This window comes from Triticum urartu, unplaced genomic scaffold (genome assembly GCF_003073215.2).
Source record: "Triticum urartu cultivar G1812 unplaced genomic scaffold, Tu2.1 TuUngrouped_contig_6659, whole genome shotgun sequence".
Lineage (NCBI taxonomy): Eukaryota > Viridiplantae > Streptophyta > Magnoliopsida > Poales > Poaceae > Triticum > Triticum urartu.
In genome coordinates, this window is record NW_024117438.1 from 1 (window position 1) to 18546 (window position 18546).

An 18546-nucleotide genomic window follows, 5' to 3' on the forward strand; every position below is an offset into this window, starting at 1 on the left:
AGAGAGAGAGAGATCAAACACATAGCTACTGGTACATACCCTCAGCCCCGAGGGTGAACTACTCCCTCCTCGTCATGGAGAGCGTCGGGATGATGAAGATGGCCACCGGAGAGGGATTCCCCCCTCCAGCAGGGTGCGGGAACGGGTCTAGATTGGTTTTCAGAGGCTACGGAGCCTTCTGGCGGCGGAACTCCCGATCTATTGTGTTCCCCGATGTTTCTAGGGTATATTGATATATATAGGCGAAAGAGGTCGGTCAGGGGTGCCACGAGAGGCCCACGAGGGTGGAACGCGCCCAGGGGGCAGGCGCGCCTCCCTGCCTCGTGGCCACCTCGAAGCTTCCCTGACGTCTACTCCAAGTCTCCTGGATTGCTTCCATTCCAAAAATAACTCTCCCAAAGGTTTCATTTCGTTTGGACTCTGTTTGATATTCCTTTTCTTCGAAACACTGAAATAGGCAAGAAAACAACAATTTGGGCTGGGCCTCCGGTTAATAGGTTAGTCCCAAAAATAATATAAAAGTGTATAATAAAGCCCATAAACATCCAAAACAGATAATATAATAGCATGGAACAATCAAAAATTATAGATACGTTGGAGACGTATCATCCAGATGAGACTCTCTGTTGCGTGGACGGCAAGCCTAGTGGCCAGATGTGTAGTTTCCTTTCTTTGTAAACCGACTATGTACAACCCTATCCCCCCTCCGGTGTCTATATAAACCGGAGGGTTTAGTCCGTAGAGGCAATCACAAATCATACAGGCTAGACATCTAGGGTTTAGCCATTATGATGTCGAGGTAGATCAACTCTTGTAACCCCTATACTCATTAAAGTCAGTCAAGCAGGAAGTAGGGTATTACCTCCATTAAGAGGGCCTGAACCTGGGTAAACATCGTGTCCCCTGCCTCCTGTTACCTTCGATCCTCAGACGCACAGTTCGGGACCCCCGACCCGAGATCGGCCGGTTTTGACACCGACGGTGTGCACTAGACGGGTACACATTCTAATTAAAAGAAGCATGCGTGATGGTAATAAGGAGCGTGCATGGTTTTTGGAACAAGACGTGTGCTGACATTGCCTATTGTGGTGCACCCTATGGTGCAAACGCCACGTACGCGGCTGAGAAAGTGTGCCCACATTACGTCGTCCGGGAATAGTGCCGCACTTAGAAATTGTAGAACCGTCAATAATTTAGAGCCTGCGTCCCGTCACATTCCAAATTACTAATCCCTCTCTCTCAGTTTACAGGGCGGGCGTGTACCCCTACGTCGCCAATTTGACCAACCTAATACAAGTTATATATTACAAAAAACATACCAATATAAACTTCAGATGTTCTATTTTCAAACGGTATAATTTTTGTGTTATATAGTTTATATTAGGGTGATAAAATTGGCAACCTAGGTATGCGTGCAGGACTTGTAAACTGAAACGGAGGGAGTACCACGCTATATTTAATTGCAAACATGTTCACACCGATCAAAACCTAAACGGTTTCCCACTTAGGAGCGTATTAGTACTCGGTTATAAATACTACTACTCCAAGATGACTGCACATTCCTCCTCAACTCCTCATCCACAAAAACAAACAAGTCATTCATCATCGTTCCCTTGCGTCTGCCATGTCCAGCGTGAGTTCTGGGTCGATAGATTACCACCAGGGAGAGGCGAGCATGGAAGCGGAAGCACGAGAGATGTCCTGCCTCGCCGCAAAAGCAGCCGACATGTTCTGCCGCGCGGCCGTAGAAGCACAGAGGTCCCGCCGCGCCACCAAAGCAGCATGGAGGTCCCGCCGCACCGTCAATGCAGCAGACTGGTCCAGCCGCGCCGCGAAACTAGCAGAGATGTCCCACCGCACCGCAAATGCAGCAGAGATGTCCTCCCGCTCCGTGGCGGCCTAGGAAAATATGTCGCGTGCAGGCGAGTACTCTTACAGGCGCATGAATGCAATCGTCCATAGCCAGATGGATCAGATCTCCGGCTGGGCGAGGTTGCAGGACAACATGAAAGCCTCGTTTGAACAGGATACCGGCGTCATCCGACAACTAAGTGAGGGCAATGCGAAGCTCCGGGCCAAGCGTGACCTGCTGAGGGTGAAGATCGTCGGAAGTGTGGAGCAGCAAGAGGAGACCACTGCCTTGTTGAAGAGAACCAACGTCATCGTCAAGAAACTTATGGATGAGAATGACATGCTCCGCATCGAGCGCCAAAGGCTGGTGGAGGAATCTCTGGATGCTCTCAGGCAGCATCTTGAGGACACGAAAGAGCTCATTGCCGCTCGCCGCGAAGACTAGTTCCCGTGGCCTGCAGCAACACATCAAGAAAGTAGAGATCAACGAACCAGATCGTTGTCTTCCTTCTTCTTTTGCCCTTGTGTATTTCGGGTGTTGTCGCATGTGCCTTTTTTAAATATCTCCTAAATATGTAAGACAATTATTATCCACTGTCATCGTCCTTATATTCATCAATCTTGCTATAAGTCGCAGTTGATGCTATATAGGTCCATCAGATCTTACATCAAGATCCGTGCAAAACTTTCTTTTCAGATTTTTCTCTCTCTTAAGTCTCAGTCGAGTGAGACATAGCCACGCCATGAAATAGGGGCTCGGGCGCCATTAATGGAGACGTTGTGAGGGAGGTGGGTGGCGGATAGAGGTCAAAGGGCTCTCCTCCTGATTAGCACGCACAGGGGTCTGATCGCACGCCTCCCGTACTCAAATAACTACCCCGCACGGCACCTCCTAGCCAATAAAAAGGGGACGCGTGGCGCCACGTAAATGGTAAGTAGAACGCCCACGGTTTCAATAATACCTGTGTTACCGATTTGTAACGTGATAGCACTTGTTCCAAAATGACTTTGTTGATTGTTAATGTGTGCGCCTTCGCAAATCGGACAAAAAATTTACCACAGCATGTTGGTGCCATGTCATGACACTATGCCAAGTTTCATAATTTTCAGGCGAGTTTTGGATTTACGGGAATTTTAAAACCAAGTTTCTCGATGTTTTCGGCCGAGCCAAGACGCCCAGATGTTTGAATTCAATTCGCACTTCTTCCATGGGACCTAGAAATTCACCCAAGTACACATAATGATTTTCCAACTAACTTTTACGCACTGGAGCATGCGCTTGAACGTCAAATTTGAATTATGTGCATCAAATGCCTGGAAAATCAATTAATGTATAAAAAAGGCCAAACGAACTCGGAATAATTCCAAAATTTAGCATGAAACTCCTATTTGGTCTAAGCTTCCTGTGTAAAAAAATCAAGGATGGAGAACGCGGTCTATGTCATTTCGCACACGGAGGTGACACGTTCCCTCTCGGAACCACGAGCCTTCTTGAGAGAAGCTCCGGTTTGCAAGAAGCTTATACCAAAGCTTGTCCCAATCTAGCCAAAAAATTACCACAGCATGTTGGTGCCATGTCATGACACCATGCCAAGTTTCATGATTTTCAGGCGTGCTTTGGATTTAGATGAATTAAGAAACCAACTCAATATTTTCAGTCGAGCCACAACGCCCAGATGTTTGAATTTCATTCTCATTTCTTGCATGGGACCTAGAAATTCACCTAAGGACACACATGTGATTTTTCAACCAACTTTGGTGCACTGGAGCATGTGCTTGTAGTTCAAATTTGAATTATGCACATTAAATGACCAGAAATTCAATTAAAAAGTCCAAACGAACCCGGAATAATTCCAAATTTTAACACGACACTCATATAGTTCTATGTTTCCTCTGTAAAAAATCAAGGGAGGGAGCAGTGTATATTGTTTCGCACACAAAGGTGACACGTCCCCCCTCGGGAACCATGAGTCTTCTCGAGAGAAGCTCCGGTTTGCAAGAAGCTTATCCAAAACTTGTCCAAATGTGGCCAATTTTTTACCACAGCATGTTGGTGCCATGAAATGACACCATGCCAAGTTTCATGACTTTCAGGCAAGTTTTAATTTACAGGAATTTAAAAAACTAAGTTTCTCAATGTTCCTGGCCGAGCCACGACGCCCAGATGTTTGAATTTCATTCCCATTTCTAGCATGGGACCTATAAATTCACCCAAAGACACACATGTGATATTTCAACAAACTTTGGTGCACTGGAGCATGTGCTTGTAGTTCAAATTTGAAATATGCACATTAAATGCCTAGAAACTCAATTAATGCATAAAAATGCCAAACGAACCCGGAATAATTCCAACTTTAAACACGACACTCGTGTAGTTGCATGTTCACTATACATAAATGTTCTAGCAATTCAAACGCCATCCTTTCCCTCCATAACACCATTTTGTCTTTCAAAACATAATGAAAAATCAAGTATACCACAAACAGTTTACTAGCAAGAATCGTGTGGGATGCGATATAAAATATCTTGGCGCACCGTCTTGTCTGGCTTACGCAGGAATCTTCGTCGTCTACAGTCCACCGCCCGCGCTTGAACCACACTTGTGCACCAATTTCTCGCGGCACCGAGCAAAAATTTTCTGCCACCGCGGAAATATCTATCTCCCCGCCCCCTCCCTCCCATAAAAAGCCACGCTTCCACTGTTCCTCCTTGCTTTCCAAGTTCAAACCTTCACTGCTGCTTACTGGCGGCTCGGCCTCTTCGTCGGCGACCCTTCTTCTTCCAGCGTCACCTCCTCGCCGGCGACCCTTCTTCTTGCAGCGCCGCCTCCTCACCGGCGTACCTTCTTCTTGCTGCGCGGCCTTGTCGCCGCCGACCCTTCTTCTTGCTGCATGGCCTCGTCGATATGGTTAGGTAATCCACACCTCACTCACACCATCATCCTCCTTCCCCGTCCCACATGCCCCGACCGATGGCGCGAAACCTTCCACTGAAATCATTGGCCCCGTCCTCCAATTAAGCGCCGCCCACAGCCATTTTGCATGCAATATAACATGGAGCTCGGTAGCATCTGGCAGCAGAGAAGAAAATTGCGGCCGCACGCGTGCACGAGGTCGCTATGGCTGACATGCGTGCCGCCTGCCAGATCTTGGAGGAGCACCTCATCTTCGAGGCCACCGTCGACACTGCCACGCGATTGTCTACTTTAAAATACAGTTCATGTTGTTTTCTCGAGGCCACCGCCAGTGCCTTTTAGTGATTTGTCCTCTGTAATATTAATATGCAATCTGATGTTCAGTTAACAGTTTGGTCCTCTGAAATGTAATGTTCACTTAACAGTTTGGTCCAACAATTGCTACATTTTGTAGTACTGTTCTCAAGCATTCTTTGTTTTGTTAACTGTCTTATCTTTTAGTACATGTTTCTATTCTGCAATGCCGTGCTCAGTTAAATGTTTTGGTTCATTTGGTCTGCTGTCCATTTAACTGTTTGGTTCAATTCTGCAATTTGATTTTCATTTGTTGTGGATACAATTTTGTATTGTTATGCATGTGAGAAATAAATCGAATTTGGTTGTACTCAATACATATTCTACTGATAGTATGGCAACCCTCAGTTAACCTGATCAAGATCTTCCTTATGTGTGTTGCAGGGAAATAATGAGAGACACTGCAGTTTACCATCGAGATTTTCTCATGCATGGTCCTTTCGCTAATAGCACATAATTGTGCAGTTGCAGGAATCATTCTAATATTTAGGTTTCTTACAATTTGGTTGTGCACATGTAGGTCCTGCTGTCAGAGACTTAGACCCACTGTTCGACCCATTTTGCATATGGGGAAATGAGATGTCCATGAATATCAGTCAAGTCAAGAAACTCAAAAAGATTGTTCGAATGAAGAAACTTGCGAGGAATAATAGCAAGATCTTTGTTTGCACAATGAAGAAAACATCAGTCAACTATAGGATGGTACTAACTCTTTTACCTTGTTTTTACCCCTTGCGCCATTTCAAAATTTATAACAACGATTTATGCATATCATTATTTTCAGTACTTTTCAAAGCAGTTCACCGATGATTACCTCTCAAACCACCTGCATGGTCAAGAGGCGAGGAAGGTATTCATTCAACACCCACGGTACAATATTGAAGTCTTCCTGAAGAGGACGAAGGTTGGGCAGGCAATTATCCATAGCCACTGGCCTAAAGTTGCAAGGACATTCAACATCCCTGAAGGCTCAATATTTGCCTTCTGCTTCTGCAGTTTCCCAGATGAGATTCATCTGTCTATTTACCGTGTATGATACTACTTTCCAAAGGTTTTCGATGTTGCATGTGAAACTTGGTGTTGTTGTGTAATGGCATAACTGAGTGCTAAAGCTATCTGATGTAATTCAATTATGAAAATCCTGGTTGACATTATACGGATATGAAATATCTGGTGTGTTTTATCATAAATGTCAATTTGATTACTACATGGATATTCAATAATAGGCTAATTACCTACTTATTGGGGTTTTCTATTGCAGACGGTTACTCAGACAACACCGTGGGCGATGAACTCAAACAACCCACACAATTTCTACAAAGTATGCGTGTCCGATGAACTAACAATCACACACGACTTTCAGTAGAGAGTTTTTTGCGTTAGGCCACCTTGCACAAACGTTTCCACACAGAAAAATTATGTGTGATATACATACGAACGGAAAATTTTCTGGGATTCACCGTGTGGGATGTACATACGAACGGAAACGATTGGGTTTCGATGCCTCGCCCGATCGCACACGAGCTCATTTTTCCCCCGCCTGTGTGGCCGGAGGGCCTATCCCCGACGGTTTCTGGGTTGTGTGGGAAGGACCCCCTATCACATACACTCACTAGGCGATAGTTTAAAACTCCGTCACGGAAAGGGGGTAAAAATCGTTTTATAGCACGTCTCTACACCAGTGCCAATTAGCACCTCTTGGGTGGGATAGTGTTTTTGGGTGGGTTAGATGGAACTAGCTCAAACTAGCCCTCATGTTTGGATATACTTTACGACTATTTGAGCCCATACTAGCCCAAACTAACTCTAACCCATGGATACAGCAACAGTTAATCAGCCGATAATTTGTAATAATACAATAAACTCCCTGCGTCCCATAATATAAGATGTTAATTCATCTAATATGTGACCGAGGGAGAGGGGATGTTGTACTACATCATTGTACAATTATTGTTTAGCTTCTAATATTAACTTGGTGCTTTTAGGTACATGTGTCATTGGTAAAGATTCGCGCTTCGATCCTTTCTGCGTATGGGACAATGAGATATTGATGAACCAGCATCAAGTGACGAAGCTGATAAAGATTGTTAGTAAAATGAGTCAAAATATGGCAATTAAACTATTTGTTTACACTTTATCCAAGACAATAGCGAACTGCAGGATGGTAAGTAAGATCCATGTAGCCTTCTTTTTACTACCCATAATGAGTTGTGTTAGATGATAATGTCTGAATCTTTTTTTCCTTTGAAGTGGTTCCCGAAGCAGGTTACTCAAGGTTACTTCTCAAACTACATGATTGGTGGGCATGCAAAGGTTAAAGTATTTCTACCAAAATACGATGATTATCTAGATGTGTTCATGAAGACAGTGAAGGATGGGAGGTCGGCCATCACAAGGGGTTGGACTAGAGTCGTGTGTGCCTTCTACATGGAGGAAGGCACAATATGGGCATTCCGCTTCATCTTGTTCAGCAACCAGAATATATTTCGCCTCTTTCTTTACCATCTTTAATAGTACAAGTATACAATTGTGGTTCATCATTCTTTATTTGGTGCTTATGTAATTCTTGAACATATGTACCTGTGAATTGAATAATGCATTGGTTGTTTGAACCTGATGGATACGAATAAAGTTATAGCATACTTTCAAATTCAAATATGGTACAATTTGAAATAGCAACAATTAAATTACGGTGAAATTATGCTCCACAGGTCATTACGGCGCACAGGGTCGATAAAACACAAGCGTTTGTGATATAAACCATAATCCGACACGGTTCACAGAGAGGAAACGTGTGCGAACATGCACACAGTTGCCGTTTGCAAACCGTGTGTGATGTCAGACAATATCACAAATGGTGCAGGCAAACTAAACGTTTGTGATAGTTGCCTTATCATACACAATTTGCAACCATAAACAGTTTATGATGTGTTACGCATCGTAAATGTTGCACCACAGAATAGCGTGTGCGATAATTATCATGTATGACGATGTATGATGGTCCAACATTTCGTAATCCTATACGACAGTCATACATCGATTAGCTAATCTTCTTAATTAGTTATCGCACACAGTTCAGGAGAAGTGAATGTGTGTGATTGTCTGCTTATCATACACGTTCTATAATCATGAACCGTGTGTGATGGGCTGCGCATCGTGAACGTAGCACCACAGAATACCGACTGCGATGGCAATGCGAGCACAAACGAGTAGGGACAACTGTATGCATCAAGGCAGGGTCGTGTGGGAAGGACCCCCCCCCCTATCACAGTCACTCACTTGGCGACGGTTCCAAACGCCGTCACGGAAAAGTGTTAAAAAACGTTTGTATAGCACCTCGTTGTTCCAGTGTATGTTGGCGGAGTCACCCTCACGAACTCTCTAGTTCTGCTTCTTTGGGATCCACATCAACTTGATGAGAATCCTTGGAGTTGTAGTCGTACTTGATGAAGTAGAAGTTGATGTAGTCTTGGGAACCCACTTGACCATGGTCTTAGGAGCTTCGTCAAATGAATCAATCTCTTCTTGAAGTTTGTCCTTGCCTTTTAGCTTGTGGTCTTGTAGTGGAAGATCATCTTGAACTTGTGTTCCCTTGAAAGAAGTGAGGTCATACTTCTCTTGTTGAGAAACAAACTTCATCTTGAGGATCCTAGTCCTGCACTGTGGATCGTTATATCATGGTGATGTAAACTTGGTTGTGACGTGAATGTTGCTTTTGAGTTTGGTTGGAGTCTGGGGTTGATTGCTTGTCTAAGATCATATGGTTTTTTTGTAGAATGAAGTGCATTGTAGGTCCTGAACTATTTAAGCAATGTTACGTAGGTCCTCAAACTATGAAAATCGGCATTCAGGTCCTCGAAGTGTAGTAAGTGTGGCACTCAGGTCCAAAATCTGTCCAACCCCTCCTGGCCGGCTAGCTGGCGCCGTTAACCCATGACACATCGGGGCAGGGGCCTGCAAGGTAACAGTTGGTGATGGAAATATGCAAAGAAATTCAAATTCATGAACTTTTAAAAAATGTTCGTGCCGTTCGCGAATATGGAAGGAATGTTTGTGAACTTTCACATACTTTAACGACTTTAAAAAATGTTCATGAATATGGAAAGAATGTTCATGATTTTAAAAAAATGTTTGCGTCATTCGCTAATATGGAAAAAATGTTCACAAACATTCAAATACTTTCACGACTTTAAACAAATGTTCGACAATATGGAAAAAATGTTCACGACTTCAAAAAAATATTCACGCCGTTTGCAAATATGGAAAAATGTTCGCGAACATTTTTTCCATATGCGCGAATGACGCGAACATTTTTTTAAAGTCATGAACATTTTTTTTCATATTCACGAACATTTGTTTAGAGTCGTTAAAGTGTATGAATGTCCGCGAACATTTTCTTCCATATTCGCGAACGACGCAAAAATTTTGTTTTCATCACAAACAACGCTAACATTTTTTAAAAGTTTATGAATTTGAATTTATTTGCATATTTCCTTCACCGGTTTGTTACCTTGCGGGCCCTGGTCCGACGTGTCATGGATCAACGGCGCAACTATGTGAAGACTATCTAACATTTAATAATTTCAGATCACAAAGTTTGGACCTGGGTGACACACTTACTGCACTTTGAGGATTTGGATGCTGAGTTTCATAGTTTGAGAACCTACATGACACCCGTGAAGTAGTTCAGGGACCTACAATGCACTTCACTCTTTTGTTATATGAAGTCGAAGAGGAATGTCTCTCTTTTACTGAAAAAAATATCAGGAGGTCCGGATCATGGGAGACTTGCCGCACGGGTCAAGCCATGTTCGGCTTCGAAACCAATAAGAGATACTACCACTATATATAATCATCATCCGTACCCACAAACTCATAGAGAAATTATCTTCATCCGTACGTCACATGATCTTCACTATTTATATAGTTCCCTCAACCGTTTTTGCTGCCGCCGGATGATCGCCACACCATATTAGTAAGAGGGTGGAGTAATCAGGTATTGTGGCCGGTTTGACGGGTGGGAATGGAACCATGCAGGCAGGGTCGGTATCGAAAGCGGGGAACCGAGTGGAAGAATCTCGGGGGACAGTGAACTGCTGCTGGTGCTGGGCACTGAAAGAAGTGTGAAGGGAAGAGCCCCCACTAGAGATAAAATTTGAAAACCTCCCACAGGCCAGCACTGTGGCAGCAGCAGCTCAGCGACGGCACTAGTAGTCCAAAACAACACGCACAAACACACACGCAGCAGTGCAGCACGGCTCGCCCTCTCCTCTCTCTTCCCCCCGCCTGCATTATGTCGATGTCTCAGGGGGTGAAATGATGAAACGACTCTGTAGAGGGGGTAGTAAATGGCGGGCATGGAAGCAGATGCGGACGCCCGCGTGGGTTTCAGCGCCACCATGGCCTGGTCTAGCTCCCCTTGTCTGTCTCGGGCCGGCTGGCTAGATCATCATCATCAAGTAGCCTCTGGTGGCTGGTCTCTGCACCATCTCGTAGCACTGAAAGCTATGCAGAAAGTCACATTACTGCTCCTGCCTGCATGAATGCACCAGCTCCAGAGGAAGAGAGAGAGAGAGAGAGAGAGAGAGAGAGAGAGAAGGGGGGGGGGGAGACACCCTGACCAAGAGGTGAACGGTACAATTCAGGCAGCAGGCTACCCAGCTAGCTAGCTACCTAAACCTACGTACATGTCTGCGGAAGCGGAAGCGGAAGCGAGTCGTGTTGCCTGTGGCTTGTGTAGATGCATGCCAATGCAGCAGAAGCTAAGCTATAAAGCTAAGAAAGGCTATATGGCGCGAAGCCATGGATGGAGGGGAGGCATGCAGATGCAGCGCAGCCGGATCGAAGAAATTTCGGCGCGCGCGTGCGACAGCGTGCGTGCATGGAGGCTAGCGCGCGCGCGCGTGCGTACGTACGTAGCCGCGAATGCTGCATGTGGAGCGGCATACCGCGAATGTACGCACGCGCCCTGTGCATGCACAGTGGCGCTCCGGCGTGGATACGTTACATTGATTTAGGCGCATGCTATGCACGTCGTGTGAAGCTCAGACACTGTCGCACTGAGCTGATACTTGATCGGCGCTCGTCCATCTCCATGCAGCAGAGGTAGTAAGAAAATGGAGTGCGTGAACTGGGAGCGGCAATATACTAACAATGGGCTGGCTAAACAGCTTCATTTTCAGCAATGAAATATATAATGGGCATGGGCTTTAGCTCCCGTGCGGTGCGGGTTTCATCCTGGCGTCAGGTCAGGTCAGGTCACCACCGATGATGGATGGACGGGTGAATGGATCGGTAGTTGTACCGCATCAGATACCGCAATGAATTCGGGGCTCGTGCAGCGGCAGCGCATTGGTTTCAGGGCAGGGGCCTTTGGATGGCTTGTCTCTACTCTATGTCGCCTGTACGCAAGTCCTCGGCTTTTGGACGTGCGTGCCAGGATCAAAGCCAGCCATTGATGGGTGGCCACTGCATGTCACAAATTCTGAATGTGTCTGCCTGCTCTCTCTCTCTCTCTCTCTCTCTCTCTCTCTCTCTCTGTGGTACGAGTACTACTGTGCTGTACTGCACCGCACTGCACTGCTGCAATCAAAGCCAGGGACGGGCCAAGTGCGTGCATCTCGACCGCCCGTTCCATGCCACTAGCCGTTCGTGATCCCAGCGTTGCGCTCGGTTGCCGCGGACTGTGATGCCCCCGCCGCGGCTCCTCAGCACAGCAAGGGCCTCCCCGGCGGCGGAGTAGAGGGCGCAGCTGTCCACTTTTTTCGAGCTGTGCTGCTGGCTCCATGGCGTGGGAGGAAGAGGAAACCCTAGACGACGACTCTGACCAAGAGGTGAAGCACGGCGAACCCCTGATAACCAGGGAGCTGGTGGCGGCGACGAGGCCTGGTGAAGGGCTGCCTGTGCGTTCGTACTCCATGTTGTTTGTTGGGCATGATGAAAGGACTGCTAATACAGATAAGCGCTGCGCTCTCGCAAACAGAAACTTGAATGTTCTTAAGTTCTGGATCCATTTGGACCGTACGTGCGTGCGTGAGGTCCCTGGGGTACACACAGTACTACTATGTCAATTTACTGGCGACCATTTACTTCTCCTGTCGGTCCTTTCGGTTTTGTCTGTGACTCTGTATTCTGGTCAACAGCAGCAAAATCATGAACGCGCATGTGTGATGGGGCTGGAGTTGCACGGAGCTTCAGTGGGGCTACGGTGATTAGTGGCACGGGCTCCATCATCGATCCGAGGTTACCGGGTACGGTACGTTGCATTCCGGAGCTCGCGTGTTGCACACTGCTTTGTGCCTTTGTGGAGATGGTACTCTGACCTGTCAAAGACTGAATGTTTTGCATTGGTACACAGCCGGTCAATAACGAGCCTGTTCCTCTGTGGTGACTTCTTGATTTTTAACTTTTGCTGAATACGTTCTTTTAGAGGAATTCGGATGAGTCCAGTGGTGTGACTTGTGAGTGTCAGAGTGGTGGCGAGTTGTAAGTTGCTGGTTTTCTTATAAAAGGGAAAACATACCCTGAAATCTTAACAATGGTTAGTTATATGACTTGGAGTAAAAAACATGAAGTCGCCTGCAGACCTGGGTGGACGCATTCATTTGACTTGCTTCCTTTGTTGTGCACATCACCAGGGGCCCTGTATTAGCTCTTTTTTTTAGGGAAGCTTTTCTTTTTCTCTCTTTATACAGCCTAACTTCCATGAAATTCTCCACACACGAAACAGACTACCCTGAAAAGCAATAAAAAATATACAGTAAGGACCTACTGTTGTCCTAAAAAAAATTAATACACCCTTGCAAAAAGAAAAACATCCCAGTCTCAAAGGTACTCCTAGAAGTAGAATGTGCATGCGTGCGTTCTGAGTGTATGTGCATGTATGTGAGCTCCTACATCTATGATGTACTATATCTATATCTCTACGAGTAGGGCGTTTTGGAGCTCGGTCTCCATGGAGGCCGGATTTTTTGAAAAAATCAAAATTCGCACTTTTCAATTTCAAAAAAATCTGAAAAAAAATCATACAAGTAAACAAGGATGTTATGTGTATGTATGTAAAATTTGAGGATGAAATACCCTAAAATGCGATCTGTGCAAAAAAGACAAATTCATGGACTTTGAGGATGAATAATGCATCTACTAAAAAGCCTCAGATTTGTTTTTTTGTGTGTAGCACTCATTTTAAGGTGTTTCGTCCTGAAAATTTACACACATATGCTTTATGTCTCTAAGTATGTGTGTAATTTTTTTCAAAAAATTTTGAAACATGAAAGTTTGAATTTTTATCAAGTCAAACTCGGGCTCCATGAAGCCCGAGCTCTAAAGAGCATTTTCGTATCTATACCTACTAATAAAGTACGGAGTGTTTCTGCCCACGCGCCGTCATACGTTTTATAAAAAGCCCACTGGTGTTTTTTTAAAATAATCTGCGGTCCGGTGTTAAGTCCTTCTTCTTTCTTTCTATCTTTTGGGCTTCGGCTCAACTTCTGTAGCCACTGTCGCGTGCACCAGGGCGTTAGTTAGTATTCCGCGTTCAGCTGCAGTAGGCCCAGTTCACACTGTTTTCAGCCCGTTTAGGGTCCCGGTCTTTATTATTTACAGAGAATATTCTAAAATGATCTTGCTATAATTTTACAACCGTAAATCGAATTAAAATAATTTATATATGCAATTTGACCAGAAAAAGCTTATTTTCCAACCGTGCTATTAGTCATTCTTGTTAACTAATATAGAATTCTTTTTAAGGCATAGACTTTTTTAACCTAATTAATTGCTATGGAATATTAAATGTTTTATACCTTATTTAAATTGACTACATATGTTAAATAAAGTATGTTATAAGGCCCTACAATGCAGCTTTTATCTACAGATTAAGGAGTAGCGAGTGTGTGTGTGTGTGTGTGTGTGTGTGTGTTTGACACATTTAAATTGGCTAGATATGTTGAATAAAATATGTTAGGAGGGCCTGCATTGCAACTTTTTTTTCTGCAGACTAAGGAGTAGCGAAAAATATTTGTGCTTTGTGGGATTGGAACTCACAACCCCAAAGGTCCCAATCAGCTGATCTAACATGTGCTTGTGCTAAAAATAGGTTTATTATTTAATTAAAAAAATCCCACATTGACTCTTTGCAAGAAATACATCAATTTATATACATTTGTAAATCGTGTGGAAATCGAAAAGCCACTTCAAGAACCATGGAACACAGAGGGAGCAAAGGAATTAAATGGATTTGGGCTAGCATGGCTGATTGTCTCTAAATAAATAAAATTGTTGGATTTACATGGATGGCTGCGTCAATATAAATTAAGCGGGTTTGTGAGTAAGACTAGATTTCAGGGTTGTTGCTATGAGGGGGAGACCTTATAATTAATGAATTAATCCTTCTGAAGTCCATCAATCTTTTTTTTTTGAGTGGTCAAGCAACTTAAACTAGCTAGGAATAAGTTTAGGGATACAAATGATGTCTGGTAAAAGTAAAACAGAAAGCCAAACATGGCGGCCAAAAGCTAAAGTATTTGATGCTTTAGATAATTTATGAGCTTCCAGATTCAACTCCCGCTTCTCATGGATGAAATCCACCAATGCAAAATCAAGCATTCTTCCCCTGATGTCTTTGATAGTTGCTGCTGAAGGTCCTTTATAATCACAACTCAGATGTGTGATTGTTGCCATGCAATCAGTAGCGACCACAACTCTCTGGCAACCCAAATCTGCTGCTAAAGATAACGCCTCCACCCCTGCTAAAGCTTCAAGTACTTCCGGGTCTACCATCTCTTGAAAAGATATTGCAGAAGCACCCAAATAAGCACCCGATTCATTCCGACATATAACTGCCACAGCCCCCCGGTCGCCGTTTCTACCGACGGCAGCATCCACATGCACTTTAACTCTCCCAGCTGATGGGGCAATCCACTTGGGATTGTGAGAAGCCGCACTTAGTCTCTGCCTTGGGGTTTCAGTATTTAAAATCTGCGAGTCAAGCAAGTACCTTTGGATAAACGTGAACGTAGTCAATGGAGACTGAAATTGATCCTCATGAACAGCCTTTTGAAGTCCACCAATCTTGCGTTAGTAATTCAGTTTAAGACTTTCGTGAGATAACCACAACAAAGACGGGAGTAGATTTCAACCTTGACGTGTGTATCCCTGCTGCCGTCAGGTGGCACCGTCCGGATGTTGTCGTGCCGCATTGATATACGTTTTGATGGACATATCAATCACTTCTCCCGTTGCAACGCAGGGGCATATGTGGTAGGTTTTTTAATATGAAACCTTGTAGTAAAAAAAACTCTGCATCCACAATCGAATGTCAAATTGGACCAAATTCCAGATACAAATCGACCCGCTACGGCCTCCCGAGACTGTGAAAACGGGCCGCCGTGGCACTATCATGGGCCACAAGCTGAGCAATTCTAGGAAAAGCGGGCCGCCGTGGCACTACGGGCCTCCCAACGCTTTGGTTCGTTTCCAGCACACGGCCCAGTAACAGCAGGGCGGCCGGACCACCCCCACCGCCGTCTCTCTACGCCCACGCGACGCCGGAGAACCTCGCAGCGCCGAACCGGAAAAGGACCGCGCGAGCGCCGCCTGGCTCAGTGGCGTTCATCGCCGGGAGGCGAGAGCGCGTGCCGCGCGCAGCGGCGGAGGCTTTTCTCATCCCCCACCGCAGCTCCTGAAACCCCAACCCTCTCTTCCGCCCAAGCTCCACGCGTCGAGAAATTCGGGGAGGATGTCTGGATTGGCCGCGAGCGCGCTGCCCCTCGCCGCAGGTCCCAACCGCTCGCCGCGCCTACTGACGCCATGTCCGTGCTTATCTCCTTTTCCTAGCCAGATCCTCACTTTCCGCCCGCGGTTTCCTTCGTTTCCAGGCCCGTCTCCGCTTCCGTGGTGCAGACCCACTCGACCCAGCGGCCTAACGAGGCCTCCACTACTCAAGGTCGTAATTTCAATGGCGCCAGAATCATATTCCCTTGTTCTATTCTTCTTCTTCTGGTTACTATGCTAGTGCTATATATACATGGTTTGCGCTTACAGGTTGCGGAGCTGCAACCATGTCTTCTTGGCCGATTCGCTTCGGCCAGACGGCCGAAATGTGCTGCGGCGTCGGGCAATGGGCGTCAGGGACTTCGCGCCAGCCAGTACCGGTTTGATGATGATGAGCCGCTGTGGCTTGCGGTGGTTAGAGAATTCGCTGTGTAAGTACAGATCTTGCTGACTTGCTCCCCCCTGTTTGTGCTGTTCGACGATGAGATGAACTAGAATTGCCCTCTGTTATCAGGAGTGTGAGGAACTTGGTGGTTTTCTTGGCTGAGCAGCCAGGGCAATTGAAGCACCTCGAATGGCCGGGCTTCCGCAATACGGTATGGCACTTGCATTTGCAGTTTATTTCTTAGGTCGGTGTTATTCAGGTTCTGTTTTCATATATTCTTAACAGTGCAATCTATATTACCTTGTGGCCCTATCAGCTTACCGGTTAAGGAATGTGAACCTGTGAGGATATGTTGAGTTTGCTATATGTTTCAGGATGTGTTCTAAATTCTAACACATGATTTAGAGTGATGCAGTAGGTTGGTTTTAAGATTGCAGTGTGCATAGTTCATCCTCGACGAGTTTGCGTAGATAAACTCTGAACCTTATAGGTTGAACCAACAGGAGTTAAAAGGTACTCCCTCCGTTCCAAAATAGATGACCCAACTTTATACTAAAGTTAGTACTATAAAGTTGGGTCATCTATTTTGAAACGGAGGGGGTATTTATGTTCAATAAAGTAGTACTAAATTATGCCCTTATCATGATTCCTTTCATTTTGTCCAATGTTCGTTCTCTATGAATCTTCTAGACTTCTAGTATCATATGCATACATCCTAAATGCTAGAGTAGCTCCTTGCTGTTTAGTATTTTAGTTGTTGGTCAGTTTGTTAGCACACCATATTATTTGATGTCTTGCTGCTTTTAGTCCGTTAAGATTTTTAAGTTGCTACATCATTGATGGCATCGCTACTTTGGAAACCGTTCTATGTTCAATTAAATCATTGTCATTGGCAGTTGAGGACGGCAGCACTTACTCTCATACTCGTTGCGGTGTTCATTGTTGCCTTGTCTTCCGTTGATGCTGCCCTTTCATACATTTTGTCCTGGCTACTTCGGAAATCTGCGTAGTTTACTGGTATGCTACTTGTCCCTTTTATTTTTACAACTTCCTAGTCCATTGTGCATTTAGCCTCAGAATGCAGATGCATTGTTCCTCATATAAAGGATGTAATTATTTTTGGGATATGTCAGAATGCTATTATCAACTAACAACATGCTCCTCCCTCGAGTCCCTTCGTGCTATTAAATTGTGAGAGTAATAGCAAATGTGAATGCCTGATGCTGTATTAATTTGTAAGGACCATATCGATCAATGAACTGGGCGATACCATCTGTCATGCTGTCAAGTTGGCTGACAAGTTATTCTTTGATCAGCATGTATATGTTTATTATATAACTCTGATTTAGCAGAGCGAGATAGAAACAGCACTACGGCAGCAATTCAATCTCTTGTTGTTGCTTGTATACCATGCAGACCTGGCAAATTATGAAGGAGCAGATGATGCTATACAGACCGGCGGTGGGAAGGTGGTTAATGTCCCAGTATACCATGTTATCCTGAGTGTTGAGAGAATCGAAAGGAATGCTCTGCAACTGACATTTGTTTGTCGCGAATGTATAATGTATTTATGCAATTGCTTGCTATGGTAGTTAAATGCTAATTATTTCTATTTGGTTGAGAAAGGAAAGAAGACAGAGTTATTCATTTGCCCCTAATTCTGTAATTCAAACTCTTATCTAGACCACCAGTGTGAATCCCAACTTGTTACGTTAAGAACTGTTCTCTATTTCTTGTAATTGTGTCGGTCCATATTCTGAGATCTGAAGAAATTTGCATTTCTTAGATGCTGAAATGTAACTGAGATATGTACTGAGGCAATCACGGCCTTTTCGTTCTCATGCATCTGCCAATTTGTATTAGAAGAACTGATTGCACCCTGATCCATTTTTTTTTCAGAAAAATCTCCCTGATTCGTCATACGTTTAAAGTGCGCAGAGCACCGATATAAAATGTTTGGCTGCAGGCAAGCATCTGTCTGGCAGTTATCGGTGTCATGGTTCTGAATTTGGACTTTCTGTCTAATGGATATGAAACTACATAACCATTTCCTCTATACAGTTCCATAGTGAATGCAGATCCTTGGAGAAATGAGGAGACGAAGATGGAGGAGATCGAGTTTTGCCAGTGACGAAGCGCTCAGGTCCTCACCAGAGCGAGCAGCTGGCATTCATCTTCCTCCAGGTTATCTCTCATCACATATTTTGTTGCATCATATCAACTGGGGTTGCCCTGAAATCTGAATCACAGGCTGCACCATGCGGTTCATGTT

General features: G+C 44.9%; 1 protein-coding gene across 1 annotated transcript; it reads left to right on the forward strand.

The window, feature by feature from the left end:
* Positions 1-15596: 15596 nt before the first annotated feature.
* Positions 15597-18059, forward strand: LOC125530924. Its single transcript, XM_048695337.1, has 6 exons — positions 15597-15894; positions 15994-16061; positions 16160-16320; positions 16404-16485; positions 17171-17291; positions 17691-18059. Exons 1-5 carry the CDS (start codon positions 15855-15857, stop codon positions 17282-17284), a joined length of 465 nt encoding a protein of 154 aa, XP_048551294.1. The 5' UTR covers positions 15597-15854; the 3' UTR covers positions 17285-17291; positions 17691-18059.
* The last annotated feature ends 487 nt before the right edge of the window (positions 18060-18546 follow it).

Coding starts and splice junctions, on each gene's coding strand:
- LOC125530924 (XM_048695337.1), top strand. CDS start 15,855: ATGTCTGGATTGGCCGCGAGCGCGCTGCCCCTCGCCGCAG. Junction 15,895..15,993: donor CGCGCTGCCCCTCGCCGCAG/GTCCCAACCGCT, acceptor CTTCGTTTCCAG/GCCCGTCTCCGCTTCCGTGG. Junction 16,062..16,159: donor CGAGGCCTCCACTACTCAAG/GTCGTAATTTCA, acceptor TTGCGCTTACAG/GTTGCGGAGCTGCAACCATG.